A 27,806-nucleotide genomic window follows, 5' to 3' on the forward strand; every position below is an offset into this window, starting at 1 on the left:
ATGGCTTATCATTTGTTTTTCAACAGGACAATAACCCAACACATCTCCAGGCTGTGTAAGGGCTATTTGACCAAGAAGGAGAGTGATGGAGTGCTGCATCAGATGACCTGGCTTCCACAATCACACCGACCTCAACACAATTGAGATGGCTTGGTATGAGTTGGAACGCAGAGTGAAGGAAAAGCAGCCAACAAGTGTCCAGCATATGTGGGAACTCCTTCAAGACTGTTGGAAAAGCATTCCAGGTGACTACCCCATGAAGCTGGTTGAGATGCAAAGCTGTCATCAAGGCAAAGGGTGGCTACTTTGAAAATCTCAAATATATTTTTGATTTGTTTAACACTTTTTTGGTTACTACATGATTCCATGTGTTATTTCATAGTTTTGATGTCTTCACTATTATTCAACAATGTAGAAAAATAGTAAAAATAAAGAAAAACTCTAACTCTTGAATGAGTAGGTGTGTCCAAACTTTTGACTGGTACTGTATGTGAGCGAGCAAATGTATGTGTGTATGTCTCACCTCCAGTGCGGCCCATGCCCACCTGGACAGCAGGGTGCAGACTGCCCTCATTGTTGAGCAGGTGAGGCATATGGTGGTAGATGTTCGGCACCTGAAGGGGCTTCCTACTGGCCAGCTCCTTCAGCAACTTCTGTGTCTCATCTGCCATAACAATACAAGGAGGAATCAGAGTTGGTAGAATGGTTGAGAATCATAAAGTTACAACTGGTAGAACAGTTGGTGGTGGTGGGAGTTAGAGCTTCATGTTAATTTTACTTATAGTCCAGCATTACTAAAGGGCTGGGTAGGATGGAGATGGACCACAGCCAGAAGGCAGCAGTCGGAGTGAGGGGAAAGACACTATTATATAAGAGGAGAACTGAATGATCCAGTCCACTCAACCTGAGTTCCCAATTAAGAAAAGGGGGGATTCAGCTTGCATGTTTCTTGATGTGGGAGTATATTGTGATCAGTGACCTGAAACTAGTGAATGGAGATCCATCCTGTGTGTATTGTGTGCTTGTATTACTATCTTTGTGGGAATCGGAAATCCCCCAAGTCCCCACAAGGATACCAAAACAAGGACAATTCCCCCGTCCCCACGAGGACAAAGGCTATTTTAAGCTTAGGGGTTAGGTTTAGGGTTAGGGAAAATAGGATTCCTAATGGAAATCAAATTTTAGATCCCCACAACGATAGTAAAATATATTGTGTGTGTGTACCTGAGAAGTTGATGAGAGCGTCCTTGCTGCCGTTGGTCTCAGCGATGGCCCGTCTGAACTGCTCCAGGATGTTGTTGAGCTCTGAGGAGCGCTGCAGGGTCCGGTGCTCGGCCACACGGAGGCGCTCTTTCAGGGCATGGAACTCCCTCTGGTATGCTACCAACTTCTCTATAGGGACAGAGAGAGGGGGAGATAGAGGGGGGAAGGATTAGTTTCCTGCTCTTTTCTCCAACATTAATCTCACTGTGTCCCAGCGTAGGCTAATAGTCATGCAACAACTTCGAATACAAAATAGAGCATTAAGTGTTGTAAGAATCTTTACAAACTGTGGGGGCAGTATACGTCCCCCTTAGTGCTGTGGTATACTGAGTGTTATGAGAAACCCCGTTCCTGGCATTGTTATCTCGACTGGTGTGAGGGAGGAATGAGAAGTTTGAGGGGAGGTTGTGGTCAGAAAGGAGGAAATTGAGGGGGGGGGTAATTTTACTGGAATTAACCTCTGCTGTTTGAGGTTAGTGATGCAGTGCTCATGCCTGGGTTTTACTGAGAAACCAGCCCGTGACACACTGTCTTTGCGTGCATACACAAGTGTGCATTTATATACAGTTTGTTATTAAGGCACACGAAAGTTAACATGTTCAAGAAAGCATTTCTGCCACAACTTTTTTTTTTAAATGCTTATGTTCAAAACGTCTCCTGTGAAGTCGTGACATACGCCTAGTTTCCTGAAAACAGGTCATATGTACGTGTGTGAAAGTGCAAGAGAGCAAGTTCGCACCTCAACCTTCCTAAACCCTAGGCAACACGCGAGGAGGATTAGCTCCTCTAAGACAACGCTCTTACAGAATTCATTCAAGAAGCTAGATCACACAGGGCAATGTGGAAATGTCAATGTACAGTAGTTGTGTGTGTGCCTACGCAAGTGCGTTCGCGTTCTCTTCTACCTCACTCTCCTTTTCACTCTTCCTAGTACTTCATCTACCTCTCTTTATCCCACTCTCCCTAAGGTTGTTGAAACAGAAAAAAACTTGATGTTAAGCATAAAGTAATACGTGGTTAGCTTGTCCCTAGTGGCCGGTATTAAAGACATCTAGATTCATTACATTGCTGTTTGATGTGTGTCACACCCAAACTCACTCCCCAACCCTCGCTCTACCTCGTTCTCCCTCCTTCCGCTCCCTGGCTTGCCCGGTTGTCCCCCTTTAACCCCAGAGAGGAAGCATGTGCAGGGGAACACCCAGGATCAACAGTAAGTGGCATCACTAAGGAGGAAATGCTGAAGAAACTGCCGGTTCTGAGACGGAGCACACAGAGAGAACACACCACTCTAACAGACAGGATCAAGTCACTCAGTCTCCTGGAGTTATTCAGTCTCTGATGGGGTGTGTTATTAAACCTTACACCTCTGTTGATAGTGAAGAAAACTCCACAAATAAAAAAACAGGCTTTATGTTGTGCAGTCATAATCACTACCACACATAGGCTACTAGCAACATGAACCATACACTCCCAAAATGCCGTTGATGACTTTGTCCCCACCTACTTCCTACTGTGACACTGATCTCGTGTGTGTGTGTGACCTCCATACCCCTCACTGATTCATGCTGCTGACGGTGTGTTCATGAGTGCTGATGAGGTACTTGTACAGTTTTAGTGTGTGTGACAGTATTTATATGGGTGGCTGAGTTAACTTGACACTGAAATGTTCTCACTACCCCTCTCTCTAAGTGTCCTATATCTCGAGAACCATGCATCTCAAAGTTCTCATCAGGTCAATTGATTTTCTCAAAACATTTCACAGCAACACCCTGTATATGGATAGGAGTTCCCATACAACATGTTGAGACTGATTTTTTTTATTTCTTTATTGTGCCAATCAATACATCCATTAGTCCATTAGTGCTTTGTTTGGTGGCTCATACCCATTACAGAGTAAAAATGGAGAATGTGTGAAAGGGAAAGCAGTTGACGTGGCGCGCGTCTGAGTGACTGTCTCCCAGTTGGAGGTGCACCTACAACCTCCTTGCCATGCCACAATGCCTTGCGGCTGTGTTCTTTCTGCCTGGAGCACGGCAACATGTTTCTAAGCTACTTTCTTAAAGTAGGTCAGCCGTTCCATGAGGGAGAGACAAATCTAGAGAGAGAATGCTGAACACAGAACAGAGAAGAGCAGTCAAATCATAGTCTCAAAGCCACTTATCCCCAGGTTAATACAATGGAATGTCTCCATCTCATCTGATGTGGAGGTGAAAGCAAAATCAACTAACCGACAGCACGAGTCAATCCCTCTGAGGTTAAAACACACAGCATGAACAGGTTGCCATTGCAGAAGACACAGGTCACACACACACTGCAGTAGTTGTGGTTATTGATCTCTGATCGTGTTCCCCTGAGTGTAGCGGTGTGTCGATCCAGTGCGGGCTGATCTTGTGACGCTATAAGGGATACAGCCTATACACGCTGCCGAAGAGAAACCACCACCCCACCACACACACTTCTACTGTTTCAGCCTCCAAGAACAAGACTCCTGACAGAGCTTAAACCACAGCCCTAAATCTCTCTCATCTTGGACTGGATGGTATACTGTATTTTACAATCTACCGGTATTGATGCATGGACCGATTTGGGTTTCTACTTTAACAGTATTTTAATGTTCGATTTGTTAAATGTGATATGCCGTGTGTAATGTCCATTTTTATTGTTCACTCCGCTACATTAGTCATCCCTCTCTCGCTCTCTCCATGCCGCTTTCCACACAGACGTAGCCCCGTCCCGTCACTGAAGGACCGCAAGTTGTTGCTTTAACACGAGGCACTTGTGTTCAGTCTACATGGTCAATGCAGCACAAGCAATAATGTTCATGACAACAATGCTGTTTCCACTTCGCTTCTTAATAGAAATCCACTAGCGACTATATTTACACTAGCTATTTTGTATTTTCTTAGCAAGTTTTAGCGAAATCATGTTGTTATCTAATAACTGTACTGAGTCAGAGCAAACCTTCCTAGCTAATACAGCCTGAAACCAGTGCTGGTGTCGGCCTAAATTAGCATGTTTGTGGAAAGATATCTTCTAAATCAAAAGAGGAATAGGCAAAGCATGAATATGTTGGCTACTTGAAGATAAATTTAACGTAGCTAAAGATTATAGGGTCCCCTAGGAAACACACCCTTACTTTGGTTCCTAACCGGTCACAATAACTTCTCCCTGACATTTTGATTCGTTGTCATGTCAAACACTTAAGTGCCCACTATATATTTATATTCTAAGTGTAGAATTAACATTCTATTTCCATGACAATAGTTCACCCAAGGATGTGTTTGTATAGTCACTCTGGAGTGCGTAAATTCGAAGCATTTTGCTCTGAGTGTTTAGAGCACACACTGGACGCTCTGGCCGAGGAGTAGGGCTGATCCGAGTGTTCTGACCTAACTAGGGCAGTCAAGCACCCAAGCTAACTGGCTAACGTTGGCTAGCTACTTCCAGACAAATGAGAGAACTCATGGACCATTTTACTTACCACGTACTATAACTGCTTACCACCTCCCTCTGGTTTTCCCCTTAAATATGAACTGTTATATAGAGCATTGGTGACTAACTGTGATGTTATAATTTATGTTTTTTTACTGACACCGGTCATATCCAACCAGGTTGTGCGCTCTGGTACACTCAGACAAGAGTGCTCTGAAATCGGAGTAGATAGCCAGAGTGAATTTATGTGGCAGTGTAGAAATGATCTCAAATGAGTGCAGAATATTCAGAAAATAATTTTTGGGTTGAATTGAACAGTTTAAAACAATCACGCACAACTCAAAGCTAATTCAGATCTATTATTCAAAAACATAAAATAGTCAACAACAAAAAAATACTGACACATTTTGCCCATATTGTGAGCACTACTCTCACATGCCCATCTTTCGCAGTAGTTGTTTTGAAAACATTAAGCAAAGGTCAAATGGTTACGCTTCTCCGAATCTCTCCCCCTCCTCCGTGCACACAGTGGGAAGAGTAAGTGAGTGGCTCGCTCACACAGCAGCCAACAGCAAGATGAAGACAAGCAGATCATTTTATAGCAGGAATCAACATAATGCATAGGCTATTACTGTTGACAGAATAATGGTTTTCGAACGAAGACATCTGCAGAAACGTTATTTAGGCATTTTTCGGTATATTGTCCCAGCTCTACTTCGCACTCACTCCATCTTTCACTCTAATCCCCCCCCCACAGATGTGACATGGTTGGCGTGTGCCAGTAATGCCCTCGTGTCACCATGCCAAAATCCTTTGCCCTTTCAAGGCTGGCGCACACACAAACACTCAGTATCCCGCCATCTGTCCCTGCTCCTTCTACACTTCTTATCCTGCTCTCTGTCACCATCTTACATCTCCCTTCATCCACAAACAAATGCTACACCAGCCAATGGATTTGTGCACTATAAAATGAACATCACCCAGGCATGACCATGAGTGAGAGGAAATTACTGCATCACTGTGAAGCAAGGTAGTTCCATATTGCTGATTGTGTAAGATCAGAGACAGGCTAAATAAAGACACAGAAAGAGAGCAGTAGGAAACATGTCCACTGTTCAGTCAGGCAGCTGCATTAAAGGAAAGTGGTGGTCTGTGTGTGTGTCCAATGCTGCCCATGTAGTCAAAAGGGGACAAGAAAAACCCTAAAACTGTGACAATTGTCCCATTAGTGAGGAATGCAGAGGCAAATGGGAACGGGAGGGATGAATGAAGAGCAGACGACCTGGGAAGAGGAAGATCATGAGAAAATGAAGCGTTAGTGAGGCTGAGGGACTGTGGACACTTGTTCTTGTTTATCAAGAGTTGAGACCAGTGTGTATAAAAATGAAAACACATTTGGGATGGAAAAACTCTGTCTAAACTTGAAATGACTTAAACCAGATATAAAGTACAGTGCCTTCAAAGTATTCACACCCCTTGACTTTCTCTTCATTTTGGTGTGTTACAGCATGAATTTCATAATGGATTGAATAGAAAGTGTGTCACTGGTCTACACACACAACCCCATGTCAAAATGGAATTATATTTTTTGAAATTACTAAAATAAAAAGCTGAAATGTCTTCAGTCAATAGGTATTCAACCCCTTCGTTATGACAAGCCTAAAGTTCAGGAGTAAAAACGGACAATTTACGTTTGAGGCCTTTACTGGAGACGGAAAACTTCTCTTCAATGAGAGCCTAAGCACTTCCCCAGTGTTTCCCCAGATCAAGTATGAAGACATTGCGCATCTCTAGGCAGAACAGGCTGTGCACAAACGTTTCCCCCCCAGCACATTTTCTGCCTGGCGCCCGCATTGCTTTCAGGGTTTTTTCCTTACAAATTGGACTTTGAACACATGTGCATTCCTTTCAAAAGTAAGTGGCTTATTTGCTGTATATCATGTTGTCGTTTCTGCTGTAGCACACACGTATGTGTGGGTCATAATGCATTTACTGGTTTTATTCACCTTTTCAAGTACTGGTGACAAAACATGCATTCTGATTCTTGCATAGATTGCAGTGGACACAGGACACGTGTGCAAAACACTGAGTGTTGTAATGATTATGATGAGCTAATGCCAAGCTATTTAACAGCTGTGTGTGGCACCATGTTGGTTGATATCATACAATGCATTCTGGGTGTCACTTCAGCGTCTGTCAGACCAAAGATGTTATAACAAGGGATAGTTCACTCGACTGACTTATGGTGCTTTCAAGTCAACTGAAAAATCATGACGTCAATGATCTTCAGGTTGGTAAGTCGACAAGCTAACATTAAAGCAGGAAGCACCAGTGACTCCGTCAATAAAGTGGTCAGATGACACGATGCTAAACTACAGAAATGTTTTGCTAGCAGAGACTGGAATATGTTCCGGGATTCTGCCGATGGCATTGAGGAGTACACCACATCAGTCACTGGCTTCGTCCCCACAGTGACTGTACGTACATACCCCAACGAGCTAAATTACTTCTATGCTCACTTTGAGACAAGCAACGCTGAAGCATTTATGAGAGCATCAGCAGCTGTTCCCGACAACCCTGTTCACTCATGACTGCATAGCCAGGCACGACTCCAACGCCATCATTAAGTTTGCCGATGACAACAGTGGTAGGCCTCATCACCAACAACGACGATGAGACAGCCTATAGGGAGGAGGTCAGAGACCTGGCAGTGTGGTGCCAGAATAACAACCTATCCCTCAACGTAACCAAGACTAAGGAGATTATTGTGGACTACAGGAAAAGGAGGGCCGAGCACACCCCCATTCTCATCGACAGGGCTGTAGAGGAGCAGGTTGAAAGCTTCAAGTTCCTTGGTGTCCATATCAACAACAAACTATCATGGTCCAATACACATCAACTCAGTCATGAAGGCACAACAAAGCCTATTCCCACTCAGGGGACTGAAAAGATTTGGCATGGGGCCTCAAAGATTTCTACAGCTGCACCATCGAGAGCATCCTGACTGGTTGCATCAATGCCTGGTATGGCAACTGCTCAGCCTCCGACCGCAAGGCACTACAGAGGGTAGTGCGCATGGCCCAGTACATCACCGGGGCCAAGCTTCCTGCCATCCATACCAGGCGGTGTCAGAGGAAGGCCCTAAAAATTGTCAAAGACTCCAGCAGCCCTAGTCAGACTGTGCTCTCTGCTACAGCACCTGGTGGGGTATATACAGCCCCCAATTCCAGCTTTAGTTTTTTGTAGGAAGTAGGTTAAAAAAGGTTCGGTTAGCTAGTGGATCCAGCTAAAAGTAATCTATAGAGATTTGCTAAAATGTCTAATAGACATTCTGAAATTACATTCTTAAAAATTGTCGCAGTAGCTGCCGGCTGCATCGAGCCTCCTAAAACTACGGGGGAGAGGGGGGGGGAATTATTCCTGGGGCATAGAGTTTTTCTTTATCTGGTAGTAGGCTAACTTAGGCTACAGCTATGGTCTGGAGTTATGACACACACACACACACATATACATACATACATAGGCTATGATGGGAACAGATTAGGAAAAATAATCAGGTCATGGTTAAAAAAAAATTAAAAAGTACCATCTAGGCTAGGGGGCGGTATTTTCACGTCCGGATGAAAAGTGTGCCTAAAGTATACTGCCTTCTCCTCAGGCCCAGAAGCTAGAAAATGCAAATTAGTAGATTTGGATAGAAGACACTGAAGTTTATAAAACTTTTTCAATGATGTCTGAGTATAAAATAACTTATTTGAGGGTTTTTTTTTTGGGGGGGGGGGGGGGGTCACTTTACAATGGGTTTTCTATGTGGATCCAGATTTAAGGCACTTGCTTGCTGTTCCTATCGCTTCCACTGAATGTCAACAGTCTTTAGAAATTGGTTGATGTTTTTCCTTTGAGAAATGAAGTAGGGCTCTTCAGATTGAGGGTCGAGTGTACTGTTGTGGTTGGTAAACCTGAAAGTTCGCTCCACTTTGTTTTTATCCGCCATTGAAGGCAGTTTATCCTGTCTTAAATTTGATTGGTTATTGACGTAAAAAAAATACCTAAAGTTGTTTGAAATGTTTGGACAAAGATTATAGGCAACTTATTAGATATTTTGAATTCATGTTGCGAGAGTTGGAACTGAAGCTCTTCAAAGGTCAGGCATGAATTATATCGTTATTTCTGAGTTGTGTCGCGGGATGAAATATGATTGTCTGTGTTTGTTTGATGGGGTGCTGTCCCCAGATAATCACATGGTTTGCTTTCACCATTAAAGCCTTTTGAAATCTGACAGTGGCTGGATTAGCAAGAAGTTAAGCTTTATTTTGACATATTGCATGTGTATTTTCAAGAACGTTAAATATTTACAATTCACTTTCACTGGATGTTGGTCAGGTGGGACAGTAGAGTCCCATCTGGCCTAGAGAGGTTGATAAATTTAAAAAAAACCTCTTAGCCCAAGAGAGGATGAAAACCCTTTACACAAAGACAAATGCTATTGGACAAACACTAACAGAGCTGAGCTTGCTGTATGTAGGGTTGCGTCATGTTGGCCTTTGCATCTTAATCATACAGTGATTAATTCCAGTCAATAATTTGGGATTAAAAAAGGCATAGGTAGCCTAGCCTACACAATGTTACAGCCTTATTCTAAAACGGATTAAATAGTTTCTCAATCTACACACAATACCCCATTATTAAAAAGCAAAAACAGTTTTTAATCAATTTTTGCAAATGTATTAAAAACACAGAAATACTTTGTTTACCAAAGAATTCAGACCCCGAAATTGAGCTCAGGTGCATCTTGTTTCCATTGATCATCCTTGAGATGTTTCTACAACTTGATTGGAGTCCACCTGTGGTAAATTTAATTGATTGGACATGATTTGGAAAGACACCTATCTATATAAAGGTCTCACAGTTGACAGTGCATGTCAGAGCAAAAGCAATGAGATCGAAGGAATTGTCCGTAGAGCTCCGAAACCCGGATGGTGTCGAGGCAGAGATCTGGGGAAGGGTACCAAAAAATATTCGCAAAAACAGTGGCCTCAATCATTCTTAATTGGAAGAAGCTTGGAACCACCAAGACTTCCGAGAGCTGGCCACCCGGCCAAACTGAGTAATCGGGGAAGAAGGGTCTTGGTCAGGGAAGTGACCAAGAACCTTAAGAACTAGTCGCGATGCTGCCATCTCCGTTGGCGCTGCTAAAACCCCCGACCATTGCTATAGTACCTTCCAGAATGCATAGAAGGCCCTCCCCCGCCCTCCATTTGGCAAATCGGACAACAATTCCATCTTCCTCCTCCCCTCCTATAGGCAGAAACTCAAACAGGAAGGTGGGGGAGGGCCTTATGAGGACAAGTCAATGCTGGTCTGACCAATAAGAATCCATGCTTCAAGATTGATCACGCGGAGTGGAATATGTTCAGAGTAGCTTCAGAAAACAATAGACAAATATATTGATATGGTGAATGAGATTCAGGAAGTGCATAGGAGATGTTGTACCCACTGACTATGAAAACCTACCCCAAACAGAAACCGTGGATAAAAAGGGAGCATTCCGGCAAAACTGAAAGCGCGGAACTACCACATTTAACCAGGGCTAGAAGACTGGAAATATGGAAGAATACAAACAGTGTAGTTATTCCCTCCGCAAAGCAATCAAGCAGGCTAAACGTCGGTATAGGGACAAAGTTGAGTCCCAGTTCAACGGCTCAGAAACGAGACGTATGTCTGTAGACCCTGCCACAATCACAGATTATAAAAGGGAAAACCAGCCACGTGGCGGACACCAACGTGTTAGATCCACAGACGATGCAATCGCCACCACACTGCCCTGTCCCATCTGGGCAAGAGGCATACTTATGTAAGAATGCTGTTAATTGACTATAGTTCAGCATTCAACACAATAGTACCTTTCAAGCTCATCAAGCTTGAGGCCCTGGGTTTGAGCCCCACCGTGTTCAATTGGGTCCTGGACTTCCTTACGGGTTGCCCCTAGGTGGTGAAGGTAGGAAACAACATCTCCACTTCACTGATTCTCAACACTGGGGCCCCACAAGAGTGCATGCTCAGCCCCCTCCTGTACTCCCTGATCATATTGCATCACCCATCTCATATGTATATACTGTACTAGAGGTCGACCGATTAATTAGGGCCGATTTTAAGTCTTCACAACAAACACATTTTTGGGCGCCGATTTTGCCGATTTCTTTTTGTTTTTTATACCTTTATTTAACTAGGCAAGTCAGTTTTAAGGACACATTCTTATTTTTAATGACGGTCTAGGAACGGTGGGTTAACTGCCTTGTTCAGGGGCAGAAAGACAGATTATCACCTTGTCAGCTCGGGGGATTCAATCTTGCAACCTTACAGTTAACAAGTCCAACGCTATAACCACCTGCCTCTCGTTGCACTCCACAAGGAGACCTGTTACGCAAATGCAGTTGAAGCCAAGGTAAGTTGCTAGCTCGCATTAAACTTCTTATAAAAAAATCAATCATGATCACTAGTTATAACTACACATGGTTGATGATATTACTAGTTTATCTAGCGTGTCCTGCGTTGCATATAATCGATGCAGCGCTGGGGGATGATTTAAATGCTCATTTGCGAAAAAAGCAAAATCGTTGGACTACTGTACCTAACCATAAACACATGCCTTTCTTCAAATCAATACATAGATGTATGCATTTTTAAACCTGCATATTTAGCTAAAAGAAATCCAGGATAGCAGGCAACATTAACCAGGTGAAATTGTGTCACTTCTCTTGCGTTCATTGCACGCAGAGTCACAGTATATGCAACAGTTTGGGAAGCCTGGCTCATTGCGAACTAATTTGCCAGAATTTTACATAATTATGACATAACATTGAAGGTTGTGCAATGTAACAAGTATTTCGACTTAGGGATGCCACCCGTTAGATAAAATACCGAACGGTTCCGTATTTCACTGAAATAAACGTTTTGTTTTTTAAATGATAGTTTCTGGATTCGACCATATTAATGACCAAAGGCTTGTATTTCTGTGTTATGTTATAATTAAGTCTATGATTTGATATAGCAGTCTGACTGAGCGATGGTGGGCACCAGCAGGCTCATAAGCATTCATTCAAACAGCACTTTCGTGTGTTTTGCCAGCAGCTCTTTGTAAGCACAGCGCTGTTTATGACTTCAAGCCCATCAGCCTAATGGCTGGTGTAACCAATGTGAAATGGTTAGTTAGTTAGCGGGGTGCGCGCTAATAGCGTTTCAAACGTCACTCGCTCTGAGACTTGGAGTAGTTGTTCCCCTTGCTCTGCAAGGGCCACGGCTTTTGTGGAGCGATGGGTAACGCTGCTTCAAGTGTGGCTGTTGTTGATGTGTTCCTGGTTCGAGCCCAGGTAGGGGCGAGGAGAGGGACGGAAGCTATACTGTTACACTGGCAATACTAAAGTGCCTATAGGAACATCCAATAGTCAAAGGTATATGAGATACAAATGGTATAGAGAGATAGTCCTATAAATACAACCTAAAACCTCTTGCCTTGGAATATTGAAGACTCATGTTAAAAAGGAACCACCAGCTTTCATATGTTCTCATGTTCTGAGCAAGGATCTTAAACGTTAACTTTCTTACATGGTAAATGCACTTTTACTTTCTTCTCCAACACTTTGTTTTTGCATTACTTAAACCAAATTGAACATGTTTAATTTATTTGAGGCCAAATTGATTATAAAGTTCAAATAAAAAAGTGTTCATTCAGTATTGTTGTAATTGTCATTATTGCAAATAAAATAAATTGGCCGATTAAATCGGTATCGGCTTTTTTTTGGGTCCGCCAATAAATTGGTATTGAAAAATAATAAATAGGTCGACCTCTATACTATGCCACTGTACCTTAGTCCAATGCAGCACTGACACACACACACACACTGCTCAAAAAAATAAAAAGGGAACACATAGCATCAACGTCAACTTCCAGTAGACACGCTCAACTGAAAGGATACCTTTTGTTTACAATACACTAAAATGGCCTAATAGTATATACACTACGTAGTATGTTGGTCTGGGTATTCGAACACAGCTACGCTGTTATAGCAACAAACTGTGCTTTTGTCTTGAAGCTAAAATGTAATGAGCATAGACAGAAAATAAACCCTTTAATTGTCTGCACATACATGCTTGTGATTTGTTGCATTATTCAAGAGTAATATGGTTTGGTTGAGTTATTCAATAGTGTAATGTGTTTCAGAAGGTTTGTCATTGAACAGTTTGTGCTTACTGCTGATCAAGAATGCCATGTTGTCAGCCACAGCGAAAGGTAAGGCAAGGACCTAAAGTGAATTGAAAAGTAGAATTTCTCACCACCCCGCTCCTCAGACTCTCCTTCCTATCTCGTAGCAGGAATAGGGCCTAAGCTTCTTTTACAATCCTCCAGCAAAACGAGGCCTGCCATGCATTTTTCAAAACACCTGTTTCCAAAGCTCAAATGATATCGCACTCTTTTTACAGTTCTACTGGAATATAAAATTACGTCAATCAATCGGATTATTGACACTTGAACAATCGTGGTGTTGTGGCTTATAATTAGTTACAACTGTTTCTTACTATAGGCAGTTGGCTGCCTAGCGGTTGTAACATTGTAACTCTACGATGTGACTAATTGGCAACCCAGGTGCTACTGAATAAGTAAGTTCAACTGAAATGCACCAATTGCTTATGATAGACATTCTAGTCTATCAATCCATTCCAAATCTTTATTAACTGTTGCGCACATTCTGCTCTGCCATGCATGACAAAGGGGCAGCATATGTTGATCTTGCCTAGAGCTAAAGAAATGGGCGTGCTGGCCCTGGTCAGGGAGAATTGAAAATGAATTTAGCAGTATTGGTTGTTATTATGCTTAAGCAAAATAACACTGCGTCAGCCATGGCAAAATGCAAAGAACTGCAGGAAATTTGTTTTAAAACTGCAACATTTTCTCTCAGCTCCATGGAGAAATTTGTAGAATTGCAGGAAATTTACTTAAATACATCCCCCCCCCCCAAAAAAAAAAAAATTCCACACCACCTCTAAAATGATGCCCCCTCTAAAATGATGCCCCCACCCATCAAGCTGCACCGATGTGCCGGCCCACCACTTAAGCCTCTTATTGATCCAGAAAAAAACCTGGTGTGTGTGTACACTCATCCTAAAGAGCAAGGCAAAACACTTCAGTGTCTCAGGGCCAAGGCTCCGGTCAGCACTCTTCCCCCTCGCAATACTACTCTCCCTCTCGCTCCTTAAATCTGGGCCCTTCTCACTGTCTCGCTCTCCTGCTTCCTCTCCATTTGGTCCATCTTAGAAGTTTCTGGCAGGAGTCCCTCTCCCTCAGTCAGAAAATACCACACACAAACCCAAACAGACCACAGAAGAACAAAAAGGGATACAGGCTCTCTCTCATTCCATCTCTGCCTCTTTCCAAGGGTACGGTCAGCACAATTCCTGGCTCCCCCCACTATCTCCTGAGTCAGTAGCATTCATTTGCCATAACCACGCCTTTCTCCAGCTATTTTGGGACCATTGTGTTTGCAATGAACTGACGAAAAAAAACGGCAGAGCAGCGCTGCTAAGAGAAACATGCCCACAGACGGCGAGAGAGAGACAAGGAAGAAGAGAGAATGAGGTAGAAAAGCAGAGCGGGAGGAGGGAGGGGATTTATTTCAACCCGATTCCTTTTAATCCTCAAATGTGTTGATTAGCCTAAGTGACATTTCCCTTCCTGGCACTTTTACTGAAGGATAAAGGTCTTCACAACAACCTCCTGTCTCCCAGCCAACTAAGCACAGTCCCCAGATATCAGCACTCAGACCTCTGTTCCCACCGAGCACTTGTTGACCCATATGTTCTGCACTGACCGCCATTGTCAAGGTCTCTTCCTACACAATAAGAGACCAATCAATAGAGCAGCAAACTGCTGAGAAGTACTTCTGTCAGATCTTACAGTCCTACATTCAGAGATCTTGCACAGAGAAGTGCACATTCTTGAGGGTCATCCAATAGGCTGCTTGACTACTTAGACAGCCAATTCTCATTGCAATTACCGACACTCAAAATCAGTCACCAAAATGCTTACACACAACAGTACCCCCCCCCCCCACAAAAAAAAAAATCCAAGAAACATAGGCCTAAAGCCACGCATACCGACAGTTAGCGTCGAGGTCTATCCACACCATTCCCACAGTGTTCTCTGCATGCACTTACACTGACCATTCAAACACTTCACTTTCAGAGTGACTCATTGCCTGTGGCTGACTGAACACCCACACTGAAATGGAAATGACAAAGTAGGACCCTGAGTGAGAGAGAGAGAGAGGGGGAGGATGAAAGACACTAGATAGGAGGCCTTGAGATGAAGATAGAGCGATGGAAACAGACCTTGAGGGGGATGGAGTCAAAGACTAGCAAAAGAGGCCAAGATTCAACCGAGAAAAAAGATGGTCTCTATAAACCTTGTGTTCAAAGACAGGAAGGGTTGTGGGAGTAAAAGGAGAAGGGCTTCATCGTAAAACAAGCTCTTTAGGCTTACTTGGATACTCCGTGTATCTACCCTTTACGCCATAAAATGTGACTCGTTTCAAGAAACTAGGCATGTGTCGTACGTCACTTCGTCACAGGAGAGGCATTTGAACGTAAACAAAATTCAATCAAATTTTTGGGGGCAGAAATGCCTTCTCGAATGTGAACTTTCATGTGCCTTAATAACAAACTTCTATGCCACCTGCAAATACAAATACAATTGTTAAAATTATGAGTCTAGACTCTGGGTTCGCGCCCAGGCTCTGTCGTAAACGGCCGCGACCGGGAGGTCCGTGGGGCAACGCACAATTGGCCTAGCGTCGTCCGGGTTAGGGAGGGATTGGCCGGTAAGGAAATCCATGTCTCATCGCGCACCAGCCACTCCCGTGGCGGGCCGGGCGCAGTGCGCGCTAACCAAGGTTGCCAGGTGCACGGTGTTTCCTCGACACATTGGTGCGGCTGGCTTCCGGGTTGGATGGCGCTGTGTTAAGAAGCAGTGCGGCTTGGTTGGGTTGTGTATCGGAGGACGCATGACTTTCAACCTTCATCTCTCCCGAGCACGTACGGGAGTTGTAGCGTTGAGACAAGATTGTAGCTACTAACAATTGGATATCATGAAATTGGGGAGAAAAAGGGGGGTAAAATAAAAGTATGTGAGCTGCTCAGTATGTGTAGGTAATAATTTCTAATGCTGCTCTTTCTTAAAGATATCATGAACTCCACAATTCTTGCTCTCCACTTTCTGGAGGACCGAGTTTTGAAATCAGTGGAATGCCTGGTGGAAGCAGAGAATGATAGCTAAGGATAAGGAGAAAATACTGGCATTTGATTGCAAATATGAGGGAGTCGAAAAGAGAACACAGAAGGCTGTTGTATAAAACACCTGTCTCCGGATTACATCTTAAAACCAAGGGCAACAATGACAGAGGGAGAGAAGCGCTCATCCAAGTTGAAGCGTACTGTTAGCTGGCTAGCTCACGTTAAGTGTATGATCTGTGTACTAATGTAATATGTATCTCAGTGCCATTTGCATAGTCAGTTATAGTCTAGCCAGTTATAGTCTAATGTTACCCATCTTTGAACAGAGTCATTTATAAAGTTGGTTTTAGTTGCCTGCTTTGCTAGATTGACATATTAAAATCATTTTTTTAATGGATGGGTATATTGGTGTTAAAATACACCAATTAGGAGTGGCCTTTTATTGTCCCCAGCACAAGGTGCACCTGTGTAATTATTGTGCTGTTTAAATCAGCTTCTTGATATGCCATACCTGTCAGGTGGATGAATTATCTTGGCAAAAGAGAAAAGCTCACTAACAAGGATGTAAACAATTGTGTGTACAACATTTGCGAGAAATACTTTTTTTTGTGCGTATGGAACATTTCTGGGATCTTTTATTTCAGTTCATCAAACATGGTACTGACACTTTACATGTTCCGTTTAGTATAGAGCCAATCAACACAAGGACAAAGTCTCACTTCAGTAGACTTTCATTTCAAGTAAATTAGACCAAGTTTGTCTGTGCGCAGCGCTTCATGAGCGCACAACCTCCAGCCAGGCAGTGTTGCAGCGCAAGTGGAATAGGGTAATATGGGATTTGTAGTTCTTTGACTGAAATTAATTTACCAGCTATGAAACAAAAACGGAATAAATACTTTGAAAACATTTACTGCAGCATTTATTTTACTATAAATGTGATCGTATGTAACCATTTTATTCACAACGCGAGTGAAATTGTCACACTGTGGAGCCCTGACCACCTGCCAACATGGCTGGTGAAATAGACATCCTACCCACATTTGTCAGGTGTTCATTTTAGGTCTGCTAAACTTACGCATACCAGGGACAGCCACGCTATGGTTCTTCCACCTTGGAGGACCATCCGCTTCCATTAAAACTAGCATTTGAAAATAACTTGAAACTAAATGATGTCAGTGACCCATCTCAGGTACAGGTCAGCAACATTGGGGCGGCAGGTAGCCTAGTAGTTAGAGCGTTGGACTAGTAACCGAAAGGGTTGCCAGATCGAATCCCCGAGCTGATAAGGTGAAAATCTGTCGTTCTGCCCCTAAACAAGGCAGTTAACCCACTGTTCCTAGGCCATCATCGAAAATAAGATTAAGTTAACTGACTTGCCTCGTTAAAGGTAAAATAAATAAATAAAATTCCAGGGAGTGGTGCTGGGCAGGATGAGGAACACTACTGTAGTACCAAAGCAACTGCCCTCACTGGTCTGAATGTGAGATACACAAGACACACTGATCCAAAGCACAGCACAGCTTAGCTATGGATTCTGACTGTTGGGCCAGCAGGAGCAGCCAGCGAGTGTTCATGAATGCAAAGCTTTGTGCCACAACGCTGCTCTTCAACGTCCCGCTGGCTGACATTTGGGGAGACGTTTATGCACGTCTGTGTTCCTCCTCCTGAAAACGCAGACAAACAGTAAACCCAAGCATGAGGTTAGGTGCTTGAGTGGAAGAACGCGTGCAGTAATGCAGTTTTATAATCATTCCTCATTAACTACGACGACAACCAAATACTTAAATAAATAAAAAAAATGCAGTGCCCGATTGAGGCCTGTTCCTGGATGTCTCTTCATTTGTGAGGATTTCTTATTTCAGTATATTTCTGTGGAATCCCTTCAATATTTCAGAACAGCACCGTGTAAGTCGCTCTGGATAAGAGCGTCTGCTAAATGACTTAAATGTAAATGTAAATGTGTAACATTAGAGTAAAGACTGAACAACAGTGAAGTCTCTACTGAAGGGAGGGTCTGAACCCCAGTGCTTGTGTCAACAGTAGAAGTCGACCGATTATGACTAACACCGAGACGGATTATTGGAGGACCAAAAAAAGCCGATAGATTTGATTTTTTAATTCGGCCATTTTTAAAATTTGTAATAATGACAATTACAACAATTCTGAATGAACACTTATTTTAACTTAATATAATACACCAATAAAATCAATTTAGCCTCAAATAATAATGAAACATGTTCAATTTGGTTTAAATAATGCAAAAACAAAGTGTTGAAGAAAAAAGTGCAATATGTGCCATGTAAAAAAGCTAACGTTTTAAGTTCCTTGCTCAGAACATGAGAACATATGAAAACTGGTGGTTCCTTTTAACATGAGTCTTCCATATTCCAAGGTAAGAGGTTTTAGGTTGTAGTTATTATAGGAATTATAAGACTATTTTTCTTTATACCATTTGTATTTCATATACCTTTGACTATTGGATGTTCTTATAGGTACTTTAGTATAGCCAGTAACAGTATAGCTTCCGTCCCTCTCCTCACTCCTACCTGGGCTCGAACCAGAAACACAATGACAACAGCCACCCTCGAAGCAGCGTTACCCATGCAGAGCAAGGGGAACAACTACTCCAAGTCTCAGAGCGAGTGACGTTTGAAACGCTATTAGCGCACACCCCGCTAACTAGCTAACCATTTCACATCGGTTACACCAGCCTAATCACGGGAGTTGATAGGCTTGAAGTCAAACAGTGCAATACTTGAAGAACTGCGAAGAGCTGCTGGCAAAACGCACGAAAGTGCTGTTTGAATGAATGCTTACGAGCCTGCTGCTGCCTACCACCGCTCAGTCAGACTGCTCTATCAAATCAGACTTAATTACAATATAATAAAACACACAGAAATACAAGCCTTGGGTCATTAATATGGTCAAATCCGGAAACTATCATTTTGAAAACAAAACATTTATTCTTTCAGTGAAATACAGAACCATTCCGTATTTTATCTAACGGGTGGCATCCCTAAGTCTAAATATTGATGTTACATTGCACAACCTTCAATGTTATGTCATAATTATGTACAATTCTGGCAAATTAATTAGGGCTTTTGTTAGGAATAAATGGACTCACAGTTCGCAATGAGCCAGACGGCCCAAACTGCTCCATATACCCTGACTGCTTGCATGGAACGCAAGAGAAGTGACAATTTCCCTAGTTAAAATAAATTCATGCTAGCAGGCAATATTAACTAAATATGCAGGTTAAAAAATATATACTTGTGTATTGATTTTAAAGAAAGGCATTTATGTTTATGGTTAGGTACACATTGGTGCAACAACAGTGCTTTTTTCGCAAATGCGCTTGTTAAATAACAATTTGTCCAAGTAGGCTGTGATTCGATGAGAAATTAACAGGCACTACATCGATTAGATGCAACGCAGGACACGCTAGATAAACTAGTAATATCAACCATGTGTAGTTAACTAGTGATTATGTTAAGATTGATTGTTTTTTATAAGATAAGTTAATGCTAGCTAGCAACTTACCTTCTTGCTACCCTCGTGTAACAGGTAGTCAAGCCTGCCATGCAGGCTCCTCGTGGAGTGCAATGTAAGGCAGGTGGTTAGAGTGTTGGACTTGTAAGCGGAAGGTTGCAAAAACAAATCCCCGAGCTGACAAGGTAAAAATCTGTCGTTCTGCCCCTGAACAAGGCAGTTTGCCTACGAACAGTGGGTGGTCATTGAAAATAAGAATGTGTTCTTAACTGACTTGCCTAGTTAAAAAGGTGTAAAAATATATGAAAAATGTCTAAAAAAAAATGCCAATCGGTGTCCAAAAATACCGATTGTTATGAAAATCGGCCCTAATTAAAATCGGCCATTACAATTAAAATTGGTCGACCTCTAGTCAACAGTCAATTCACAAACCTCTTCCTCAAAGATGACATTTTACATGAAAATCAACGTTTGCCCGTTCTCTGCTCTTAACCCACTGAATCAATGCCTGGTAGAGACTTTCTCTTGTAGGACTGAAAACATTCCAGAACAAGGAAATACACTAGCATACCACAGACAAGTCTCATTCTACTTCTATGTATCATACCAACAAAACACCTAAACAATTCGTAATACCTCACTGACACCAACTCACTGTGATCACGATAAGTCAGACAGACCATGTGAAATTAATTTCCTGCTATTAGAAAATGTCTATATTTAGTGACGCGTCATAAAATAAGCTACAGCACATCATGTGTGGGTTGTATATTCTCATAATGTGAGCACAGCACGTTGACATTAGGACCGTTCCACTTTTTGGCACACCTTTTGATTTAAAAACAAAACCTTTTAGACCTATTTGCCTATGGTAGAAATGGTAAGAAAGTTAATTATAACTTTAATACCATGGCATTTTACCATGCCGCCAACTTTCCTGCCTTTTCCTAATATTTTAACGGTAATGCCGGCAACAAAGCCTTGTACTTTCATTTCTGCCAACCGTCCTAGTCATGATAGTGGTAATGCATTTAGAAGTCCCAGCAACCTTCCTAGTCATGATAGTGGTAATGCATTTAGAAGTCGCAGCAACCGTCCTAGTCATGATTGTGGTAATGCATTTAGAAGTCCTGCCAACCGACCTAGTCATGATTGTGGTAATGTATTTAGAAGTCCCAGCAACCGACCTAGTCATGATTGTGGTAATGTATTTAGAAGTCCCAGCAACCGACCTAGTCATGATAGTGGTAATGTATTTAGAAGTCCTGCCAACCGACCTCGACATGATTGTGGTAATGTATTTAGAAGTCCTGCTAACCAACCTAGTCATGATAGTGGTGATGTATTTAGAAGTCCTGCCAACCGACCTCGTCATGATTGTGGTAATGTATTTAGAAGTCCTGCTAACCAACCTAGTCATGATAGTGGTAATGTATTTAGAAGTCGCAGCAACCGTCCTAGTCATGATTGTGGTAATGCATTTAGAAGTCCTGCCAACCGACCTAGTCATGATTGTGGTAACGTATTTAGAAGTCCCAGCAACCGACCTAGTCATGATTGTGGTAATGTATTTAGAAGTCCTGCCAACCGACCTCGACATGATTGTGGTAATGTATTTAGAAGTCCAGCAACCAACCATGATTGTGGTAATGTATTTAGAAGTCCTGCCAACCGACCTAGTCATGATTGTGGTAATGTATTTAGAAGTCCCACCAACCGACCTAGTCATGATTGTGGTAATGTATTTAGAAGTCCTGCCAACCGACCTAGTCATGATTGTGGTAATGTATTTAGAAGTCCTGCCAACCGACCTAGTCATGATTGTGGTAATGTATTTAGAAGTCCTGCCAACCGACCTAGTCATGATTGTGGTAATGTATTTAGAAGTCCTGCCAACCGACCTCGTCATGATTGTGGTAATGCATCTAGAAGTCCTGCCAACCCCTCAGTATAAACGTTGCCTTTCACCTTAATGTCTTTAATTAATTTACATTCTATTGTTGTCTGACATCAAACTTGTCCTCGGCAATCACAAAGCTTCACAGAAATGAGCTACATTTATTCTCGCTATTTAAAATGTATGTAGTTCTGTTCTTGAGTTCTTGTCCATCGTCACAAAAATGCTTTGGCATTTAGCCTGGGGGAATGCAGTGTAGCACAATGCTATTTCATATTTTTTTCTTGATATACATTTGATTAGTCTTAAAATGTTTCTTAGGACCTGTATAAACAAATAATGGATTTGTCTTGTCAGCTCATAATTACCAGAACATATGACAACATTTTGAGAAGCAAACGTTTTATTCACAGTAAAAGGAAAAAACATAATTTACAAGTAGGCTATGGCAAGCTGCTAACTTCCTGTTGTGAATGAAGAAATTAAAGCAGAAGGTCTGAATTTAAAATGGTAGGCATTAACGTAACATATGGATTAGCATACGCATCAAGTCCCAATGCAAAGTCACACCTCACTTTTCAATTGTTTTTGTTCCTGATCAGAACGCCGAATTCATGTGGGAAAATGGGGTGGTGTAATAAAATGGAGTACCCGACAAGCCAGCCTATTCCCGAAAATGTAACAGAAATAACTTCAAATTAAACCAAAATCGGGGAAAAGTAATGGAAAATCCAATAGCTACAGTGCCGTCGGGAAGTGTTCAGATCACTTGACTTTTTCCACTTTGCTAGGTTACGGCCTTATTCTAAAATGTATTAAAATATTCCCCCCCCCCTCAACCTCACACACACAATACCCCATAAATACAAAGCAAAAACAGTTGTCTATCAAATGTATTACAAATATTTGTTTTATTTTAAAATAACCACATTTACGTATTCCAGACTCTTTACTATTTTGTTGAAACACCTTTAGCAGTGATTTCAGCCTGAGTCGTCTTGGGTATGAAACAGATTTTTGGAGAGTTTGTCCCATTCTTCTCTGCAGATCCTCAAGCTCTGTCAGGTTGGATGGGGAGCGTTGCTGCACAGCTATTTTCAGGTCTCTCCAACGATGTTCAATCGGGTTCAAGTCCGGGCTCTGGCTGATTCACTCAAGAACATTCAGGGACTTGTCCCGAAGCCACTCCTGTGTCGTCTTGGTTGTCTGCTTAGGGTTGTTGTCCTGTTGGGGTGAAGGTTCACCTTCCCAGTCCGAGGTTCTGAGCAGGTTTTCGTCAAGGATCTCTATACTTTGCTCTGTTCATCTTTCCCTCGATCTTGACTAGTCTCCCAATCCCTGAAAAACATCCCCACAGCATGATGCTGCCACCACCATGCTTCACCGTAGAGCTGGTGCCAGGTTTCCGGTAGACGTGACGCTTGGCATTCAGGACAAAGAATTCAATCTTGGTTTAATCGGACCCGAGAATCTTGTTTCTCATTGTCAGAGTCCTTTAGGTGCCTTTCGGCAAACTCCAAGTGGGCTGTCGTGTGCCTTTTGAGGAGTGGCTTTAGTTCGGCCAATCTGCAAAGAGGATTGTTCTGGAAGTTCCTCCCATCTCCACAGAGGAACTCTGGAGCTCTGTCAGTGTGACCATCTGGTTCTTGATCACCTCCTTGACCAAGGCACTTATCCCCCAATTTCTCAGTTTGGTCGGGCGGCCAGCTCTAGGAAGAGTCTTGGTGGTTCCAAACTTAATCCATTTAAGATTTATGGAGGCCACTGTATTCTTGGGGACCTTCAATGCTGCAGATCTTTTTTGGTACCCTTCCCCAGATCTGTACCTTGACACAATTCTGTCTCTGAGCTCTACGGACAATTCCATAGCTCGGCTTGGTTTTTGCTCGAACATGCACTGTCAACTGTGGGACCTTATATAGACAGATGTACCTTTCGAAATCATGTCCAATCAATACATTTACCACAGGTGGATTCCAATTAAGTTGTAGAAACATCAAGGATGATCAATGGAAACAGGATGCACCTGAGCTCAATTTCAAGTCTCATAGCAAAGGGTCTGAATACTTACATTTTATTCAAAAATTTATTTGCACACACACACACACACACTAGCTAAAAAAATTAAGTTTTCGCTTTGTCATTATAGGTGGAAGTCAAGGTGGGAAAAGTTACAAAACTCCAAGCCCACTTCAGAGAACAAGCCGAAAAATTGACAAAACAAAAAGGAGCAAATGAGGGACCACCATTACACAATTCGAGCATAATTATTTTATTTTATTTTATTTTGAGCCCACAGCAAGAAGGCCACAGAGCATCCCAGGGTTCACACTAGATAACATAGGCAAAGTCTGAGGAGCATGAGGTGTGGCTTAGACAGCTTGAGATAGCATACAAACGCAGTAGCATAAAGTAGAAATAGTGGATAGTTCCGAAGATACCTGGAAATGAATGAATAAATATGTTTAAAACCATAAGTGTTTGTAGTTTCAGTAACGATCTGGTTACCTAAGTCTTTTTGACCACACTGTTGTTACTTGGAATAAAAACATGCTCCCTACCCTTTAAAATTGAGGAATTTAGAACATGCAGCTGTCAGGTTACCATGACAACGGTTACAACAACAGGCTCCCCTCTCCCCACTGGGATTCTCAGCCTCTGATCCATTACAGGGGCTTAGTCATGGGCTTGCTCACACTCTCCCATGTTGTAGCAGGCTCCCCCCCCACCCACTATACATGACTTGAGTGTGTTGAGTCACTGATGTTATCTTCCTGTCTGTCCAGTTTTATACCCCCTCAGGCTTGTACAGTGGTGGATATATTCATGTACTATACTTGGCCTCGTCTCTGGGTAGTAAGTTCGTAGTCTTGATATCCCTTTAGTAGTGTGGGGGCTGTGCTTTGGAAAAGTGGGTAGGGCTATATCCTGATTGGTTGGCCCTGTCCAAAGTTACTTTGGACAGGAACATAGTGTTACCCGAACCCACCAGTCTCAGTCTCCAGTATCTATGCTGCAATTGCCCATGTGCCGTGGGACTAGGATCAGCCTGTCCTAGTTGGTGTAATTCACCGGTCTTATCTGGTGTCCTGTGTGATCTTAGGTAGGCGACCTCTAATTTTCCCATCTCTCTCTCCCGGGCAATCTGAGCCTTAAGACCATGCCCCAGGACTATCTGGCCTGATAACTTGTGTATGTCCCAGTCCACCTGGTCATGCTGCTAATCCAGATTCTGCTGTTCTGCCTGCGGCTATAGAACCCTGACCTGTTCACCGGACGTGCTACCTTGTTCCAGACCTGCTGTTTGCATTCCCCCACCCTGCCACGTAAACGCAAGTTTTTTTTACATTTTCAAATATATTGTAGCTTAGACCCTATTTGATGTGTTTGTGTTATGCCCGCCATTGGTTGAGACACCGCATACTCTTGAATACAGGCTGGGTGTCTCCTTTTGGATAATTGTAAACTTTCAAATGGTATCAAAGATGGTTGAGTCCACACAATGTTGAATTGAATGTGAATATATGTTTTAAAATTAGAGGATTGACAGAATTTGAAACCTATTGAAATATAAAATTATAGATATTCCTACTTAAATAGAAATCTGACAGTGGGTAAACCAGCAGCCATCATGGTGGTAATAATTGGAAGTTAATTTCAATTCAATTGAAAATTTCAGTGACATATCAGCTGGGCTTCGGCGGTATACCGGGGTATTTGGAAATAGCCATCGAATGGTTTAGCCAATACCGTCATAACTATTATATTGTGCAGCTCCTTTCTAAGTAAATCCCTGCAGTCAACTGGTGCAATATGTTAAGATAAAGCAGACTGTTCTTCAATTCACCGGTCACATTATGAAGCTTACCGTAGTTCCCCAGAACTGATGAGCCAGTCACGTGTATGTAAAGAGCCCAACTGGAGAAAGCAGGAATAGCGGAGTCCAACTGTTTATTGACAGGGGTCACGTTATAGATGTTCAAACTCACCAAAAATGAAAATTTGGTAGCTCCTACCTATATACACACTACCTTTTAATAGTTTGGGGACACTTAGAAATGTCCTTGTTTTTGAAAAGCTGTTTTTTTCCCCCCATTAAAATATACAATTGATCAGAAATACAGAGTAGACATTGTCAATGTTGTAAATGACTATCGTAGCTGGAAACGGCAGATTTTTAATGGAATATCTACATAGGCGTCCAGAGGCCCATTATCAGCAACCATCACTCCTGTGTTCCAATGGCATGTTGTGTTATCCTTTTCAAATGATAAAACTAGAATTAGCTAATTAATCAATAGAAAACCCTTTTGCAATTATGTTAGCACAGCTGAAAACTGTTCTGATTAAAGCAGCAATAAAACTGGCCTTTAGACTGGTTGAGTATCTGGAGAATCAGCATTTGTGGGTTTGATTACTGGCTCAAAATGGAGAGAAACGAAGAACTTTCTTCTGAAACTCTGCAGTCTATTCTTGTTTGGGGAAAAGGCAAAAGTTTTCAGCTGTGCTAGCATAATTGCAAAAGGGTTTTCTAATGATCAATTAGTCTGTTAAAATTATGAACTTGGATTAGCTAACACAACGTGCCATTGGATCACAGGAGTGATGGTTGCTGAAAATGGGCCTCTGCACACCTATGAAGATTTTCCATTTTATTTTTTAAATCTGCCATTTCCAGCTACAATAGTCATTTACAACATTGTCCACACTGCATTTGATCAATTTGAAGTTATTTTAAAATAAGACAAAAAAAGTGCTTTCCATTCAAAAACAAGGACATTTCTAAGTGACTTCAAATGTTTGAACAGTAGTGTCTACACGCACAACTTTATGAGATGTACTGCCTTTCTTTGCTAAAAATAAAACAGTTTGCAATCGTTAGCAAATTTCCATGGAGGCTATTACGTGTGGTTATTTTGTTAGCATTCTGGTAATAGAAGCCCAAAAGGTGTTTTTTTGCATGTTTTGGCACCACCTTATGTGCTAAGCCAGTAATACTGTAAATCAGGGGTTGAAAGAGGGACGGTATTACCATATGAAAATCTGGATATCGCCCAACCCTGGTACCAGCAAAATTACAGTGGTCTAATTCTATGATTGAAAAGACACCCACACTGTATTCAAGAGTATGCAGTGTCAACTGATGGCAGACAAACACTTTAGATTCTCCATAGTCAACTGAAGGACCATGGACCAGATCTGTACCCAGAATGGGATCAATACAGAGCGCAGGTCCCAGAAAAAAAAAATATTTATCCACACACACACTATAATAGTGAAGATATCTAAACACATATGGAATCATGTAGTAACCCCACAAAACGTGGAAACTCCTTTAAGACTGTTGGAAAAGCATTCCAGGTGAAGCTGGTTGAGAGAATGCAAAGAGTGTGCAAAGCTGTCAAGACAAAGGGTAACTATTTTGATTTGTTTAGCACTTTTTTGGTTACTAAATGATTGTGTGTTATTTCATAGTTTGAGTAGGTGTCCAAACTTTTGACTGGTACCGTGTGTGTGTAATATATATTTTTTGTACATGTTTCAGGCTTCGACACCTGGTATCATAAACACACGACATGGAAGGCATAGAATTGCAGGAAATTGGCTTTAAACAGCAACAACAAAAAATCTCTGCCCCATGCAAAATGTGTAGAATTGCAGGAATATTTGCTTTAAAAAAAAAAAAAGCTAAATTTTCTTTTCTCTGGAAAGTGCCTCTGGAAGCAACGTCAGCACAAGAACTGTTCAGCCGAAATGGGGTTCCATGACTGAGCAGCAGCACACAAGCCTAAGATCACCATGCGTAATGCCAAGCGTCGGCTGGAGTGGTGTGAAGCTTGCCGTCATTGCACTCTGGAGCAGTGGAAACACTCTGGAGCGATGAATCACGCTTCACCATCTGGCAGGCCAACGGACAAATCTGGGTTTATCAGATGCAAGGAAGAAGCTATCTGCCCCAATGCTTAGTGCCAACTGTAAAGTCTGGTGGACAAGTAATAATGGTCTGGGGATTTTTTTCATGGTTTGGCCCCTTATTTCCAATTACAGCATATAAATGACATTATAGGTGATTCTGTGCTTCCAACTTTGTGGCAACAGTTTGGGGAAGGCCCTTCCCTGTTTCAGTATGACAATGCCTCCATGCGCAAAGCGAGGTCCATAAAAGAAATAGTAATGTTTTGTTGAGATCAGGGTGTGGAAGAACTTGACTGGCCTGCACAGAGCCCTGAACTCAACCCCATCGAACACCTTTGGGATGAATTGGAACCCTGACTGCGAGCCAGGCCTAATCACCCAACATCAGTGCCCGACCTCACTAATGCTTGTGGCTTTAAGGAAGCAAGTCCCCAAAGCAATGTTTCAACATCTAGTGAAAAGCCATCCTGGAACAGTGGAGGCTGTTATTGCAAAGGGGGGGGGGGGGGGGTACTCCAAAATA

General features: G+C 42.3%; 1 protein-coding gene across 1 annotated transcript in view; it reads right to left on the minus strand.

Moving 5' to 3' along the window:
• Positions 1-27,806, minus strand: part of LOC135547343 (alpha-1,3-mannosyl-glycoprotein 4-beta-N-acetylglucosaminyltransferase A-like) — a 51,161-nt gene that overhangs the window by 14,018 nt on the left and 9,337 nt on the right. The window contains exons 3-4 of the mRNA XM_064976270.1: positions 1,225-1,392; positions 524-664 (exon numbers count right to left, since the gene is read on the minus strand). Of these exons, the coding sequence (XP_064832342.1) occupies positions 524-664; positions 1,225-1,392 (309 nt within the window). The remainder of the gene's footprint in view (positions 1-523; positions 665-1,224; positions 1,393-27,806) is intronic.

The sequence above is a fragment of the Oncorhynchus masou genome, chromosome 10 (genome assembly GCF_036934945.1).
Source record: "Oncorhynchus masou masou isolate Uvic2021 chromosome 10, UVic_Omas_1.1, whole genome shotgun sequence".
Taxonomy (NCBI): Eukaryota; Metazoa; Chordata; class Actinopteri; order Salmoniformes; family Salmonidae; genus Oncorhynchus; species Oncorhynchus masou.